The sequence below is a fragment of the Vipera ursinii genome, assembly GCF_947247035.1.
Source record: "Vipera ursinii genome assembly, chromosome: 4".
Lineage (NCBI taxonomy): Eukaryota > Metazoa > Chordata > Lepidosauria > Squamata > Viperidae > Vipera > Vipera ursinii.
Genome location: NC_139514.1, coordinates 11,986,127 through 12,003,603, shown reverse-complemented (window position 1 = coordinate 12,003,603; position 17,477 = coordinate 11,986,127). Strand labels below are relative to the sequence as shown.

The 17,477-nt window shown below is 40.7% G+C and overlaps 1 protein-coding gene across 1 annotated transcript in view; it reads left to right on the top strand.

Moving 5' to 3' along the window:
• The window catches only part of SLC36A4 (solute carrier family 36 member 4), a 58,683-nt gene that overhangs the window by 3,939 nt on the left and 37,267 nt on the right, over window positions 1-17,477 (top strand). The window contains exons 2-5 of the mRNA XM_083361925.1: window positions 12,161-12,275; window positions 12,578-12,668; window positions 13,058-13,146; window positions 14,752-14,847. Of these exons, the coding sequence (XP_083218051.1) occupies window positions 12,161-12,275; window positions 12,578-12,668; window positions 13,058-13,146; window positions 14,752-14,847 (391 nt within the window). The remainder of the gene's footprint in view (window positions 1-12,160; window positions 12,276-12,577; window positions 12,669-13,057; window positions 13,147-14,751; window positions 14,848-17,477) is intronic.

Sequence of the window (17,477 nt, the reverse complement as noted above, 5' to 3'; positions counted from 1 at the left end):
ATCAAATTTGCAGACGACACCAAGCTGGCAGGAATAGCCAATACTCCAGAAGATAGGCTTAAGATACAGAAGGATCTGGACAGACTCGAACACTGTGCACTATCTAACAAAATGAAATTCAATGGTGAAAAAAGTAAGGTTCTACATTTAGGCAGGAAAAATCAAATGCATAGGTATAGTATAGATGGTACCTTGCTCAATAGTAGTAACTGTGAGAGGGATCTCGGAGTCTTAGTAGACAATCACTTCAATATGAGCCAGCAGTGTGCTGCAGCTGCCAAAAAAGCCAACACAGTGCTAGGCTGCATTAACAGAGGGATAGAATCAAGATCAAGTGAAGTACTAATACCACTTTACAATGCTTTGGTAAGGCCACACCTGGAATACTGCATCCAGTTTTGGTCACCACGATGTAAAAAAGATGTCGAGATTCTAGAAAGGGTACAGAGAAGAGCAACAAAGATGATTAGGGGACTGGAGGCTAAAACATATAGGGAACGGTTGCTGGAATTGGGTATGTGTAGTTTAATGGAGAGAAGGGTGAGGGGTGACATGATAGCAGTGTTCCAATAACTCAGGGGTTGCCACAAAGAAGAGGGAGTCAAGCTATTCTCCAAAGCACCTGAAGGCAGGACAAGAAGCAACGGATGGAAACTAGTCAAGGAGAGAAGCAACCTAGAACTAAGGAGAAACTTCCTGACAGTTAGAACAATTAACCAGTGGAACAACCTGCCTCCAGAAGCTGTGAATGCTCCAACACTGGAGGTTTTTAAGAAGAGACTGGACAGCCATTTGCCTGAAATGGTATAAGGTTTCCTGCCTGAGCAGGGGGTTGGACTAGATGACCTCCAAGGTCCCTTCCAACTTTATTATTATTATTATTATTATTATTATTATTATTATTATTATTGTTGTTGTTGTTGTTGTTGTTGTTGTTGTTGTTGTTGTTGTTTTGTTGTTGTTATTGTTATTGTTATTATTGTTATTATTATTTCCTCAGCTGCGCACACCAAACCCAGCAGCAACTCTTTGTTTTTTCTTAAGCCCAGCTTTTTCCCATCCCGTAGGAGTGAACCAACATGGGAGACCTCTTTCATAAGAAGACATATGTCCCCTTTTATGAAAGAAATAAAAATAGCAAGCCAGTCTTTTCAGAGGCGGTCTAAGGATTTTTTATTTTTTTGAACAAAATAATCCAGAATGGGAAGTTGTGGAATTTTGATGGTGGATAGATCACTTCCAATTTATTTCTGGAAAAACTTGGGGCCATTCATTGAATAGTGAAAATTGTCTTGATCCATTAAAAAAAAAACCCTGAAACTTAATTTTGAATTTGGACGTGGACCTATATGGAAGGAGACTATTTTGGTTTTAAGCTCAGATAAAATATTTTTAGTGTGTTTCTCGAAGATATAGCTAGAAAAGAGGTTACTCACCCACCCTCAGAAAACATATAATAAAACTATTGGTTTTACTTATTTGCAGAATAAGAATCTTAATGGTTGAAACCACTATGGTGCGGAGAGTTTGACTTGTTTTCCCCTGGTAAAAATTTATACAATTTTCTTTTCTACTTTCCTGACTCCCCACCGTTTGAAATCAAAAGTTGTTCCTAAAAATTTATTGAGTAAAATCTAATGAATACACTTGGTCAATAGAGTTTTGCAACTATTATTTAAAAACTGTATTTGCATTGATTTTACATTTTGAAATGCTTTATCTTTCAATAATACAAGTGTATTTTTTGGGGTTGAGTAGGTATTGTAAAAAAAATTACTAAAGGAAATACATTTCTGTGCTACGGAAAGATCATATTGCATACCTGCTTTGGGGAAAGATAGGTGCTTGAAAAGGAAAAAAAATAGAAGTAAAATGGATCTGAAGAAAATCTATCTGGGTGTCTAAAAGATAGGATTAAAAATTCAAGATGGCAATCACAACGGTGTGATTGAAGCTATCCTTGTTTTTTTTTTGCACAAAATGCTTGAGTTTATTTTAACTATAATCTGTAGAGACTCCTTTCATCTACATAGTAAATTACTCAGACAATATCAGACTCCAAAAACCAAGAAAGGCACATAGTGATTCCCCCAAGTGGAATTCTTTATTGTTCCCTCACCTACAGATAGATCCTTGCCTAATTAAAGCAGACTATCGCCCTGACGTGGTGGCTCAGTGGGTTAGGACGCTGAGCTTGTCGATCAGAAGGTCGGCAGTTTGGCGGGTCGAATCCCGAGTGCTGCATAACAGAGTGAACACCTGTTACTTGTCCCAGCTTCTGCCAACCTAGCAGTTCGAAAGCACGTAAAAATGCAAGTAGAAAAATAGGGACCACTATGGTGGGAAGGTAACAGCATTCCGTGCGCCTTTGGCGTCTAGTCATGCCAGCCACATGACCACGGAGACGTCCTCAGACAAGCGCTGGCTCTTCGGCTTTGAAACGGAGATGAGCACCGGCCCCTAGAGTCGGAAACGACTAGCACGCATGTGCAGGGGAACCTTTACCTTTACCTTACTTTATCACCCTGATAAAGCATATGCTCTGGAAAGTATTAGGGAGGAGCTGTCTTCACCCTCTTTCTCCCACACAAAGTATCTGAGCTGAGTTGTTTGTTGCTTCTCTGGAATGCACTGCCTCCATCCTGGGAGTCGAGACTGCATTCAATCACAGACAAATAGATAGGTAAGTTTTCAGTTTTATATATAAGAACCACGTGACTCTAATCAAGATGAACAGAAGCATATGTTTCATACTGCTAACAGCAAAATCATGAAATATGTTTGCTCACAACCTACCGTGCTGTTGGCCTGTTGTGTTAAACCATAGTTTGCTTTATAGCAACGGTTTCCAACCTTTTGGGGTTGGTAGACCAGGGTGGGGGGAAGAGGAAATATTCTGTGTGAATGGCAGGCCGCTTGCACGAATGGAGCTTTGCACGCAAGTGCTCACTGCTTGCTCAAGTGAGGATGCATGCAGATGTTCTCACCCAACATTTTTGCAGCCCACTTCTGAATTGGTCATGCCCTGTAGTGGGCTACGGCCCAGGTGTTGGGACCCGATTTTATAGAGTCCTTTGTGTTTTATGCATGGTTTAAATAGGTCACGGGGGGGCGGGTTGGGAGAGCATTAAATTGTAACTGTGCATAATTACTGGTTTCACACTGCTAAGCAAACACTTTAGAAAAGCACGAACCACCAAAGATTAACCGATTGGATGAATTTTATAGCAGTTCTGGAAGCCTTCCATGAAGTAGTTTTCTTGACTCTTGGAAGTTTAAGTAAACTTTTTCGAGACCACGAAAAAAAGAGGATGAAGGAATCTCATCCAATATAGATAATCGTATATGGTTAAGCAGATAGGCATTGAATGTCTCAGCATGGCTTGTCCTACAGAGTCTCTAGAGACTGCTTGAATTTTTAACAGTGGGAACAGTGCCAAGCATTTAAATCATGTTGTCAGGTTTGAACAATGAGATTTGTTTGTTTTCAAGTAAAAAAAAAACCTTAAATAGACAATATGTTAAAAGATCTCCTGGGTTTAAAAAATCATTTTTTCCCCAAGTCTAGGTTGATTCTTGGTGACTTCTTGGTATTTCCAGGTAGCCTTTTTGACATCAATGTCAAAAGTGTTTAATGACTGTGCTCATGACAACACATTTCCTAATGTTAGTGTGGAAGTGGTTTCCATTTGCACTCTTTCAGGATGCTTTTTCAACTTTTGTGTCTGAAATTCTGGGTGTCTCCTTAGTTTCTCATCCAAGTTTAATAATACTAATAATAATAATAAGAAGAAGAAGAAGTTGGAAGGGACCTTGGAGGTCATCTAGTCCAACCCCTCTGCTCAGACAAGAAATCCTATACCATTTCAGACAAATGGTTGTCCAGTCTCTTCTTAAAAACTTCCAGTGTTAGAGCATTCACAGCTTCTGGAGGCAGGTTGTTCCACTGGTTACTTGTTCTAACTGTCAAAAAGTTTCTCCTTAGTTCTAGATTGCTTCTCTCCTTGATTAGTTTCCATTCTTAGCTTTTTGAGGTCAGCCAAGGTCAGATAAGGGGGACGCGGTGGCTCAGTGGGTTAGGATGCTGAGCTTGTCGATCAGAAGGTCGGCAGTTTGGCGGGTCAAACCCCGAGTGCCACGTAGCAGAGTGAGTGCCTGTTACTCGTCCCAGCTTCTGCCAACCTAGCAGTTCGAAAGCATGTAAAAATGCAAGTAGAAAAATAGGGAGCACTCCGTTGGGAAGGTAACAGCGTTCCGTGCGCCTTTGGCGTCTAGTCATGCCGGCCACATGACCACGGAGATGTCCTCGGACAAGCGCTGGCTCTTCGGCTTTGAAACGGAGATGAGCACTGGCCCCTAGAGTTGGAAATGACTAGCACGCATGTGCGGGGAAACCTTTACCTTTTTAAGGTCAGATAGATGCTATCTGTATTATATCCTCAATTAATGCATCTATTTTACTTTAAATCTCCTCCCCCACGAGTGTCCAGGGAGAGGAAGACAAATAAAGCTTGGATTGGTGTTATGGGGCAAGTGACATGATTTCTACATTTGCACTAGACATCAAAAAGTAAATATGTAATCACGGACTTTTCTTAATGATGCCACCAGAGTGCATGTTGACATTTGACTGACGTAGCTGAATTCTTCTCCTACTTCCCAACAGAAAGACAATCAAGACAGTTCAAGTTAAATTTGAAAGGTGGGATATAAATCCATTTTACAACTCCTACCTGGAAAATAATGTGTTCTATCATTTATAATAATAAATGATATAGATTTATATCACAGATATTATAATTTACACCACAGCTAAAGTGTTCATCAGAAAGCAGGCAGTTCCTCATCTATTTTTGTATGCTCTTTCTAATAGAGAGCTGTCAGATGAAAGCAGCTGAAAAAGTGAACCAGTTTAAGCTAATTTGAACCCTTTTATTAAAGATTGCTTTGATAAGTTAGTAATTTAAGATAAAGATCACTTGGAAGACAGGCACAGCTCCTGGTGATGTTTCTAAATAGAAGTACTGTATTGGTTTGTGCAATTCCACTGTGTCTGCAAATAGTTAAAATATGTTCAATTGACGGGCCTGAATCAATTATTTACATACAGGGTTACGGAGGTTGGTTTTATCCACTGCATTAAAATAGGGATTACATGGCTTTGGCTATTGAATTTTTTGACACCCTCTGTGGAGATCTCTGATCCAGCTGTGCAGCTGGGGAGATGGGAAGTTTTTTTTTCCTTTTTAATGACTCAGTTTTACAGATTACCAGTTTTCAGTTCTGCATTCCCTGAACGGTTTTATTCCTACTGGCCTGTCTTCAAAACTTACAATTAAATTATTACCCTCATGAGTGGCTTTCTGTTCTGACACCCAGGCTATGTATTTTTGATTGCATATCCCTTTTTTAGGTTTTAAGTTGGATGGCACTGTCTTATCATATTGCCACAAGAACAACAAGGAATTGGTCACATTTAAGTTTTCAGACGCCCCAGACACACACACACACACACACACAAACTCTGCTGTGAGACTTTCCTAATCTTTCAAAGAAGTTCAGGTAACTTTCCAGATAACACAAGTAAGCTAAGGATGCTTTTGAGCAGGGGTCTTCAAACTTGGTCCTTTTATGACTTGTGGACTTCAACTCCCAGAATTCCTCAGCCAGCATGCCTGACACACTGGCTGAGGAATTCTGGGAGTTGAAGTCCACAAGTCATAAAAGGGCCAAGTTTGAGGACCCCTGTTTTTGAGTTTCTGAATCTCAGCAGCTTATAATTGTGTTGAGCAGAGTAGTCACATGTTCTCCCAAATTGTTAAGCAATAGTTTGCTTAAATATGATTTATTAAACCACAACTAGAAGCCTTTGCCCAATACATTGAGCCACAAATCATGGGTTTATATTCCGAGTCCCACACAATTGTCTAAGCCGGTGTTTTAAGATTTGATAGAATTCCAGGAAATTCTGAGAGTTGATGTCCACGCATCTTAAAATGCTGAAGGTTGAAAAACACTGGTTTAAGCCATCCCAAAGGTGCTTCCTCCAAAAGGCAATGGGAGTTTCTTAGTTTTTTTTTCTTTGAAAATGTTTCGCTTCTCATCCAAGAAACTTCTTTGGGACAATCATGACCTGGGTCAGGGGTCTCCATCCCCCAGGCTGTGGCCCATTCAGAACTGGGCTGCCGAAGTGGCGGGTGAGTGCAGCTCGACTTATGCACAGCTTGACTGATGCACACAGCGGGTGGGTGAGCGTGCCCACCATTTGTGCAAATGGAGCGGCGCACACGCACACTCGCCTGCCGCTCACGTGGAACCATCCTCTCTCTCTTCCCCCCCCCCCACTGCTGGTCCACAAAGCCAGACAGGTTAGAGACTGCTGACCTGGATGATTGAGACTCTCCATAGATCCTGGTTTTAGCCAAACCCACAGAAATTCCACATTGTGGCTTAGCTTGTGGAATGAATCCAGGGATGGGATGAATCACCCCACTCTATCTTGCTGTACTCCACCACTTGAGTCTGTATCCGTTTTTTTGTATTTTACAGGCTTGGTCTTCTGGAGCAGAGCAGCTCAGTTGCCAACCAATAAAACTCTCCTTTCAGGATTGTGGCCAGTAACCTGAAGATTCCATCAAGCTCCACCCCCTTGTCTGCCATGTTCCATCAAGCCCCGCCCCCTGTCTAGAGTGGGTGAGGACTTTTTGCATTCAGAGCTGGTAACCATAGAAGCAGGCTCTGAGTTCTCCTTGTGGTGAGGAGCTGTCCACGTGACGTTCACAGGTGCTGATGAGAAATACTCAACCCAAGCTTATGTGATAAGTGTAGATAGGTAGCCATGAAATTAACTCATCCAAGGATGGTGTGCGGGCAAGGAAAACAGGCAGGTCGACTTCCGTATGCTAATGTTAATTTAAATTTGGGGGAATTAATCTGGGAGAATAGAGATCTGAAGGAGATGTTGGTGCCAGCATCCATAGGGGGCTTAAAAGAGACGAGATGCCACTTCCTAAAGTAGGTTGATGTAATACTCAAGGTACATAAGAGGGATGGGCTTTCCATTGCGATGCTACAAGCACGTTCACAGGTGCTGATGAGAAATACTCAACCCAGCTTATGTGATAAGTGTAGATAGGTAGCCATGAAATTAACTCATCCAAGGATGGTGTGCGGGCAAGGAAAACAGGCAGGTCGACTTCTGTATGCTAATGTTAATTTAAATTTGGGGGAATTAATCTAGGAGAATAGAGATCTGAAGGAGATGTTGGCGCCAGCATCCATAGGGGGCTTAAAAGAGACGAGATGCCACTTCCTAAAGTAGGTTGATGTAATACTCAAGGTACATAAGAGGGATGGGCTTTCCGTTGCGATGATACAATCACCAACTTGCCTTATCTGCCCCTGCCATAGATGCCTCTGGATGTTAAGCTTTATAAGGGGCAAAGGACTAGAACAGGGGTCGGCAACCTCGGCTCTTTTATGACTCGTGGACTTCAACTCCCAGAATTCCTGAGCCAGCTATGCTGGCTCAGGAATTCTGGGAGTTGAAGTCCACGAGTCATAAAAGAGCCGAGGTTGCCGACCCCTGGACTAGAATAATGAGTATAGGGCTAGGAGTGGGACTGAGACAAACAGCTGGCGTCGAACTGTTTTGAATTCCAAATATCATGCTTCTACAGGTAGGCCTCAACGTGCAACGGTTTATTTAGCGACCGTTCAAAGTTACAACAGCACTGGGAAAAGTGACTTATGACCGTTTGTCACAGTTACGGCCTTTGCAGCATCCCCGGGGTCACATGATCAAAATTCAGACACTGGGCAACTGGCTCATACGACGGTTGCAGTGTCCCGAGGTCACGTGATCCCCTTTTGCTACCTTCTGACAAGCAAAGTCATGGGGGAAGCCAGGTTCTTTTAGCAGCTGTGTTCCTAACTTAGCAACTAAAGCGATTCACTTAACAACTGAGGCAGGAAAGGTCGCCAAATGGGGCAAAACTCACTTAACAAATGTCTCTCTTTAACAACGGAAATTTTTGGCTCAATTGTGGATGTAAGTCAAGTGTGAAACTCTGGATGGAAAACGGTGTTTTGAACCTAGAGTTTTCATTCTTGAAATCTCTCTCATACTCAAGTGGTTTACATTCTCAAAATGAGATGTTTCGGATTCCAAACTTTTCCACTTCATAATCTTTTGCACATTGCTAATTAGGAGCTTCTTGTAGCCTGAACCAATCTTTTCATTTGAGATGATTTTCTTTCTTAATTCTAAACAATCAAACATCTGAAAGAAATACAAAATAAGGTTCTTATATAAAAGCCCCAGGTTCCTGGAGGTTATAGTCATTACTTTGTGAGGTTAAGAAGTTGGGCAACAGCTCAAGCTTTTTAAAAATAAGTTTTAATCATGATTTTTTTGCAGAGCGAAAGAAAAAGAACTAAAAGCTAATAGTAAAAATAAAGAATTAAAAGAGAAACAAGGCAAAACAAAAAGCTTTTTTTTTTTACAAAAAAGCTAGATGCTAACTGGGATATAGATGCCCAAATGTGAACATTTTATACATCACTTTTCAATATTTCTGAGCAAAATTCAAAAGCTAATAGTGATTTTTAAAAAAAGAATTATATGGAAATGTCCATAAGCTATTAAGAATTGAATCTCACTTGAGGGAGACTTTACTTTTTTAAATGGGCATTATCTCCAAAGAAGTTAATATATATAAAAGTATATACTACACCTCTCCCCAATAGATTCTAAAAATGTTGCAAACAGTCATTTTATTTTAGTGAACTGTTTTGCTTATAGATTGCCCTTGAGGTGAATTGTTGATAATTACTGAAACAGATTCTGAGCAGATATCCTGCCATAAAGCATTCTAACCAGGTCTACCAGTAGATTCCTATTCTTTAAAAATTGTGAAGAATATGGGAAAATATTTGTATTTTTTTAACTCTACAAATAAATAGGTCACTGGCTCCTAGCACTGGCTGAATCTTCCTAGGAAGAGCACTGCAGAATTGGAGAATCATGAGGAAGAAAATGTTTTCTTTAGTCAAACTAATTTAGAGGGACATCTAAATGGATTTTAACTGTTAATCTGTATTAATTTATTATGGGCACTGTTTAATTACTTTTTAATAATTTTTAATTTTTGTATCTTGTTTTTATGTATTGCCCTGTTCACCGCCCTGAGTCCTTCGGGAGAAGGGCGGTATAGAAATTAAATTAATATAATATAATATATATCTTCTGCACTGGTACGGTTATTTATGCTGAAGCCCTGAATACAGGTAGTCCTCAACTTACGACCACAATTGAGCCCAAAATTTCTGCTGTTAAGTGAGGCAGTTGTTAAGTGAATTTTGCCCAATTTTACAACCTTTCTTGTCACAGTTGTTAAGTGAATCAGTGTAGTTGTGTAGTTGTGAAGTTGGTTCACTTAACATGGTTGTTAAGTGAATCAGGATTCCCTGTTGATTTTGCCTGTCAGGATGTAGCAGAGTGGGATGTCGTGACCCCAGGACATTGCAACTGTCAGAAACATGAGTCAGTTGCCAAGTGTTTGATTTTTAATCATGTGACCATGGGGATGCTGCAATGGTCGTAAGTGTGAAAAACGGTCGTATGTCACTTTTTTCAGTGCCGTGGTAACTTCGAACGGTCACTAAATGAACCGTTGTAAGTCAAGGACTACCTGTCCATTCATCTAATATGAATTAATTTTTAAAATGCCACATTTGCATGTACAGATGATCCATAGAATGATGGAGTATTGTCTTGCCACAGTGCAAACTCTGGCACTGGGACACGTATGTGATGTGGCAAAGCACATACTAGGAAAGGGGTGGGGCTTGCAAGATATGGACACGCTACTTTTGTTACTTTGACCCTCCTTCTCCCTTAGATGCTGCTGTTTCTGGAGTTTTTTAATCCCCTAAAAATACTGCTAGCCCTTGCTTAATGGCTGCTCTGTTTAGCAACCATTTGAAATTATGACAGTGCCGGAAAGATGAAAGTTGTGATCATTCCTTGCACTTAACATGTCACATGATCAACTTTGGGGCGTTTTGCACCTGGTGGGGTTTCATGAAGATCTCAGCTTCCCACATTCACATGATCACCATTTTTGCACTTTGCAGCTGCCTTCCAACAAGCAAAGTCAACGGAGAACCTGGCAGTAAAATCACAAGTTGCAGTCACACGATGTCTTGCTTAATGACTGCAGGTGACTTGCTTAATAACCGCGGCAGACTTGAGGTCTTAAGTCCAACGTCATCGTGTGATATCTCACTTTTTGACTATGTTTAGTGGTGCATTTGCCGGTCCCAATTGTAGTCACTAAGCAAGGACTACCTGTATAAATTAAAAGCATATATATATATATATAATTTTTTTGTTTGGGGGAAAAAAGTTCTGCTTTTAACTGCTTCTGATGTGATTGCATTGCTTGGAATGCTTGTATTTCTCTTGCATTAATAAATTATCTTCTGTATTTGGTTTTGGAGGGAATCTTTGATTAAAAAAAATACACATATATAATCCATGGATTTTTCTCCCTCTTTCTTATACCGTAAGTGAAGATGCCTAAAGAGGTGGAGACAGTCTCATATAATTGATTTCCCACCCCTTCCCCACTACTTGGATCTCTGTAAAGAATTATCAGCCCTTTGAACTGCAAAATAAGTTTTAAAAATAAAGCAATTCTGCATTTTCATCAATTATCTGCTTCTTTTTGAATGGCAGCAGCTATGTTATGGAATAAACTTGCTGGAAATGGGAAAATGAGCTTATTTGGAGAGTTCCGGTGACTGATGGCATCTCCAGGATTAATTATTGTGATTGTTGATTTTTTTGGTATTACTGATTGTGCTATTTTTTTAGTTGCGGCTGCTTCAATTCATCCGCTTTGTTTTGTGTTGCTGTTCTATAAACTGCAGAGAATCTGTTTTGATTACACTGGGTGTAAAATAATTAATACAGATAGTCCTTGATTTGTGACCCTTATGGTCCTAAGTCATGAAGCTGGTCACCCACGTGAATGACCCAATTTTGCTGCCTTTTTTGCAGTGGTGGTTAAGTGAACACCACAGCTGTTAAACGAACCCATTGTTCGCTTTGGAAGTTTTTGCTGAAAACTGGAAGTAAATGTTAGTTTTCAGCCAAAATGTTGTAAATTGTAATCATGCGGCACGTGATCTGTATAAATGTCTGTAAATGTGGATAGATTGCTCAGTGCCTAAAAATGTGGTCATGCGACCAGGAGAAGGGCTTGGCTATCAGAACTCCAGAACCAGGTTATAAATACCCCTGGGAAAGTCCGTCATAACTTTGAACAGTTGTTAAGCAACCAGTCGTAAGTCAAGGACTCTCTGTACTACCCAGATGTGCAAATCTTGACAAGTAATTCTGGCTAAACCTTTCCTTACGGCTAGTTTGGTATAATGGTTAAAGGCACCAGGCTAGAAATGGGGACACTGTGAGTTCTAGTTCTGCCTTAGGCACAAAGCCAGTTAGGTGATCTTCAACCAGTCAGTCTGTCTCAACCCTAGGAATCAGGCAATGGCAAACAAACACTTCTGAAAATGTTGCCAAGGACACTGGGGGAGTATATCTTCCCACAGTTCTCTGGACTCAAGGCTGATTCAAAAGCATAGACAACCCTTCCCCAAGTCTAAACTCTATTCCTCAATAAGGAATTACCGTATTTTCCGGCATATAAGACGACTTTTTAAACCCATAAAAATCGTCTCAAAAGTTGGGGGGTCGTCTTATACGCTGGAAAATACGGTATCTTACTATTCCTTAAACTACCTTTTAACATTTAGGCAATCTCAATCACTTGGATTCGGGTTGTAAATCCTGCAAATGCTAGAAATTTCCCTCTTCATCTGTTACTCTACGAACCGAAATCAACTGCTTCGTTGACTTTTAGGGGAGCATAAAGAGGCAACTCCGCAGCACTCATACAAAAGGAATTAAACTTGATTAGGAAACAGCACTTCAAAGCAGAATTAACCAGGGAAGTGCGTGGACTTTATAATGTTAGAATGATTTTTTATAGTGATGACTTATATTAATGTTCTAATAAGAAAACCTATGGAGATCTGAAGATATTCTTAGGTACTGTATTCAGTAATTCTGAATGTTGTGTTCTTAAAGTAGACCTGGAAGTAATGAAGCCTTTAATAGAAGATCAAAGTTCAGACGATGAATATGAGAATGAATCAGATTTACTGCCGGCAGAGAAGAAATATCAGCTTGATCAGGAGGGCATTACGTATGTACTCTATTCCCACATATTTACAATAACCTCTCAGCCCTTTCCAGACTTTTATAAGACTAGACCAGGGGTAGGCAACCTTGGCTCTTTTATGACTCATGGACTTCAACTCCCAGAATTCCTGAGCCAGCTATGCTGAGAGGAAAGGGAGAGGTTTCCAAGCTGAGCTATGCTGGCTTAGGAATTCTGGGAGTTGAAGTCCACGAGTCATAAAAGAGCCAAGGCTGCCTACCCTTGGACTAGACAATTCACACACATACCCCTGCACTGATATTTTGTGTTTTTCTTTACATTTTCAGATTTGTTCAAACGCTCACTCACATCCTTAAAGGAAACATAGGGACAGGTCTTCTGGGCCTCCCTCTTGCAATAAAAAATGCAGGCATTCTGGTAAGTCTTGGGCAGATCCTTGCTATGGAGGAGAATAAGCTGTTGAGAGTTGGCTGCTGAGGCCTGCCACAAAATGGCTGGGTTCGCACAACCCATGAGGCTACTTGAGTAATGAATGGGTGGGAGATTCGGCCAGGATCTCTCTATATGCTGTGAACCAGGCTATTATATGAAGCCAGAATACCAGTTTATTTACTTCCTTGAGGGCAGACCATTATGTGTTTTTAGCAGCCTAGCAGAGATGACGAAAGCATTGTCGGATACTCTTCCTGATAACTCCGCAAATTTTTCAGGAGACCCTGATCTGCTTTCTGCTCATCCCTGCAGAAAAGGGGAAGCGTATTGCTCTTTGTAAATTGGTTACTATCTTTGTTCCTTCTTCCCTGCAGCTTGGACCAATCAGTCTTCTCTTCATTGGAATTGTGTCAATTCACTGCATGCACGTTTTGGTACGATGCAGCCATTATCTATCGGTCAGGTTAGTGTGTAGCTATCTCTTTTTGTTAATGTCACTTCTGCCCTGGAAATCAGCCCGCCAAATATTATCAGCCTGTATTTCTATGCAGGATATCAAGGTTTAGGGATAGACTCTTTTCTTTGCATTCACTATGGGAAAATAAAAAGCTATTAGCAGGTTAGATTTGTGGGTTTGTTTTGTTTTATATTGTTTTGCTTTCCTCTGTACTATGGGGATTAATGGAGTCAGGGTGCCCGCCATATTTCTGTGCTGGCTGCATGAGAGGAAACATTTGTCCCTCTGGGATTTGCTCATGCAGAAACCAAGCAGGCTGGCAGAAGGAGTTCAAAAGTATGTCCCCTTCCCTCCAGTCTGTTCACTTGCTTGCATGGATTTCCTGATCACCACGTGTTTGATTGCCTTGGTAAATATGAATATTATACCCTTTATGTTTTCCTGGACTTTGTTTTTTCTTTTTCTATCAAACTGTGTCTACTTTCAGAAAGACTTGCATATTTTTTTTTGAACACTTTAATAATGGCTTAACTTTATCCAGCTTCCACCTCTCTCTTTCTCTTAATGGAAGAGGTCATCTGACAGTCTGGGGTGACATGTCATCAATATGCTAATGATACCTGTTTATATAACTCCATCCATTGCATGGAGATTTGGATGGGGAGAAACAGGCTTAGCCTGAATTCTACCAGGTAATTATGGATGCAGAAGCTAGTTGAGTCCATAGGTAGGTAGGTAGATAGGTAGGGAGGTAGAGAGATAGAGAGATAGAGAGATGGATAAGCGAGATAGATAGAGATAGATAAGTGAGATAGATAGATAGATAGATAGACAGACAGACAGACAGACAGATGATAGATAGATAGATAGATAGATAGATAGATAGGCAGACAGAGAGAGAGAGAGAGAGATCTGTCTGTCTGTCTGTCATCTAAACACATTTTTGAATTGTCCATCTCCCTGAAAGAGGGAGTAATTATTATGGAGGGCATAGTTCTTCCCCAGGTGAATGAACCTTTATTGTCAAAGTACAACCATGTATACATTGAGATTGGCTGAGCCTCCCTTCGTTCCCCCCCCCCACCATTCATAATGATAACAAACCCACCATCTTGTAGAGCTGACCTGCAACCTAGGGTTCTTCTGCACTTAAAAGCTCCTGCAAAACAGCAGTTGGAAGCCAAAGCCAAGAGACCCTTTGTGTAATTTCATCTTGTGTGCCAGTACCAGACATCCTTGGATCAAGAAGGTAGCTCAGACCTTCTAACGTTGCATCTGGATTGCTGAAACTCGGTAAACCAGGGGCAACCCTTGAAGACCGCCTGCAACCTGTTTCTGGGATTATCGGCTCTGCATTGAATAAGGTCTGGGAGGGGTCTTGCTGGGGAATGCTCTGTTCAGAGACTTTTCCAGTGATGCCCCCCTCGACATTGTTACTCCTGGGTGGCCAGACTTCTCCCTCTTACTACATTTTTGTGTTTAATCTTTTTATATTAATCCTGTGAGCTGCTCAGAGTCTCTGAAAAATTGCAGCAGCGGACAAACAACTCAATCTTTTTTTCTTTTTTTTTCAGTTGGAGGAGAAATAATTACTTTTTTTTTTCTTGACAGATTGAAAATACCTTTCTTAGGGTATAGCGACACCGTTAGCCATGCCATGGAAACGTGTCCCTTTCACTTATTACAGAAACGATCATCTTGGGGAAGGTAAGAACTGTTTTTGCACGGTCTCGGTTTTTTTTTTCACGCAGAGAATTGGGCAGCCTTCTGGTTCCACAATAACAGAACGCAGATTTTTTTTAGGTATAATATTAGAAAAAACATTATATTAAAAATTAAATATTAAATTAAAAAATGAAAGTATCTGTTTAATGTTGCACGTATTAACGGTTGTAAGAATTGTATTTGATCGGTGCTGGATTTCAAATACGGGATGTAGTTTATCGATGGCCGGAAAAATGGGGTAGAGATCAGGAATTTAACGTGTATTATTAAGTAAGGCAAATGGACTCAGACAGCACGTGGTTTACTAAGCACTTATAGTTTGTAAAAATGGAAAACTAATAAAATATATTTTTTTAAAAAAATAACAGAGCAGAGTGGGTGGGTCTGACCAGAAAATCCCCCCCCCCCCCCGGTCTCAGTCTGAAAAGGAAAATCACGGCTATACTGTATTGCCATGATCAGGATGATCTATTATGCCCTGTTAGGAGTCCCGAAGGCTGCAGTTCTTACACAAGTGGACAGTCTCATGTAGGGAATTTAGATCATATATATTCTCCTTTCCCTATTCCTGTTCTGTAGCTTTTCTCTGTTACCACATAACCTCTCTGCACCCCTTGAGGCTAGACCAGGGGTAGGCAACCTTGGCTCTTTTATGACTCGTGGACTTCAACTCCCAGAATTCCTGAGCCAGCCATGCTGAGGAGAAATGGAGAGGTTTCCATACTGAGCCATGCTGACTCAGGAATTCTGGGAGTTGAAGTCCACGAGTCATAAAACAGCCAAGGTTTGCCTACCCCTGGGCTAGACATATGGTATAAACACAAAATGCCATCTGAAAACTGTTGCTATGTTCCGACTGTGTAGTTTATTCAGCCAAGTGTGACCTATTGCTGTATCAGTAAGTTATGGATCATCAGTAAGTTATGGATTCAAACTGATTCAGAACCAGCAGAAATGATGTGACCCTTAGCAGCATTGCTAGCTGGATATATTTAATCTGCCTTAATCATCAAATAGTGTATTTTGGGAACGTGAGGGAAAGGGAAGACCAGACATTATTTGGCTTTAGAATAGAGCTGGGAAGGGACCTTGGAGGTCTTCTAGTCCAGCCCCCCGCTCAAGCAGGAGAACCTATACTATCTCCATGTCCAGTCTATTCTTAAAAACCTCCAGTGATGGAGTGCCCACGATTTCTGAAGGCAAGCTGTTCCACTGGTTAATTGTCTTCACTGTTAGGAACTTTTTCCTTAATTCCAAGTTGCTTCTCTCTTTGGTCAGTTTCCAACCATTGTTTCTTGTCCTGCCCTCTGGTGCTTTGGTGAATAACGTGACCCCTCTCTTCTTTGTGGCAGCCTCTCAAATACTGGAATACTGCTATCATGTCACCCCTTTTTCTTCTTTTCTTTACACTAGCCAAACCCAAGTCCTGCAGCTGTTCTTCCTATGTTTTAGTCTCCAGGCCCTGGATCATCTTAGTTGCTCTTCTCTGAACTTTTTCCAAGATCTCAACATCTTTTTTGTAGTATGGTGACCAAAATTAGTTGTAGTATTCCAGGTGTGGCCTCACTAGGGTTTTATAAAGTGGTACTAATACTTTGCATGATCTTGATTCTATGCCTCTGTTTATACAACCCATGGTTGTATTAGCTTTTTTGGCGGCGGCTGCTCATTGCTGGCTCATAGTCAAGTGATCGTCCACTAGGACTCCAAGGTCCCTCTCACAGTTACTGTTTTTAAGCCAGGTCTCGCCTAATCTGTACTTATATCTTTGATTTTTCCTGCCTAAATTGTAAAACTTTGCTTTTCAGCTCGTTGTTTAAGTTTGTTGATCAAGAAAGCATGATTCTCACCACTTCTGTACTCATAGTTCACAAAAATCAAAAATTGTATATCACGGCGAGCCAAAATTAAGTAGATTACATGCATGGTGGCTTAGCATAGAGTGGGCAATCAGCAAGCCATGTTCAGCGTCTCAGTGCCCCATTGCATCTCCCGAGAATTTTGCCAAGGATGAAGAATACTTAAATCATTCCAACCCTGCAGAATTTTGGCTCTGTCCACCCTAGTGAAATTATGGTGCCATCTCTCAATCCCATCCTCCATTCAACAGCTCTTGAGTAAGGTTTTTTTTTTAAGTGTGATCCTCAGTTGCAAGAAAGTGCTATTCTGGTTTAGGCAAGATGTGAACAAATAATTCTAGTTTTGATACCCTGTTGAATGTCTAAGTTCAAGACGGCTTATAACCTGTTTACCAAGAAAAGGAGATACAGATAATCCTTGCCTTACAACCAGTCACAGGACTATTCAAAGTTAAGATGGACCTACTTGAGGGCTATTAATGATCTGGATTTGAAGTTCAGATGACTGATACATTTTATGACCATGATGGGCAGGATCCATTACAGTTGTAAGTTGAGGACTATCAGTATATCCCTATCTGGAAAAAAATGTTCAGAAGATCACTGTTAATAATTTTGAGAGAAGGTTAATCATAACTTAGCAGGTTATACTGAACATTCAGCAAATCCTGGTTATTTGCTTGTCAAGATTCCAAAGGTCCTTGTGTATCTTGAAAAGCATATAATTGAAAAAGACCATTATATACCTCCATA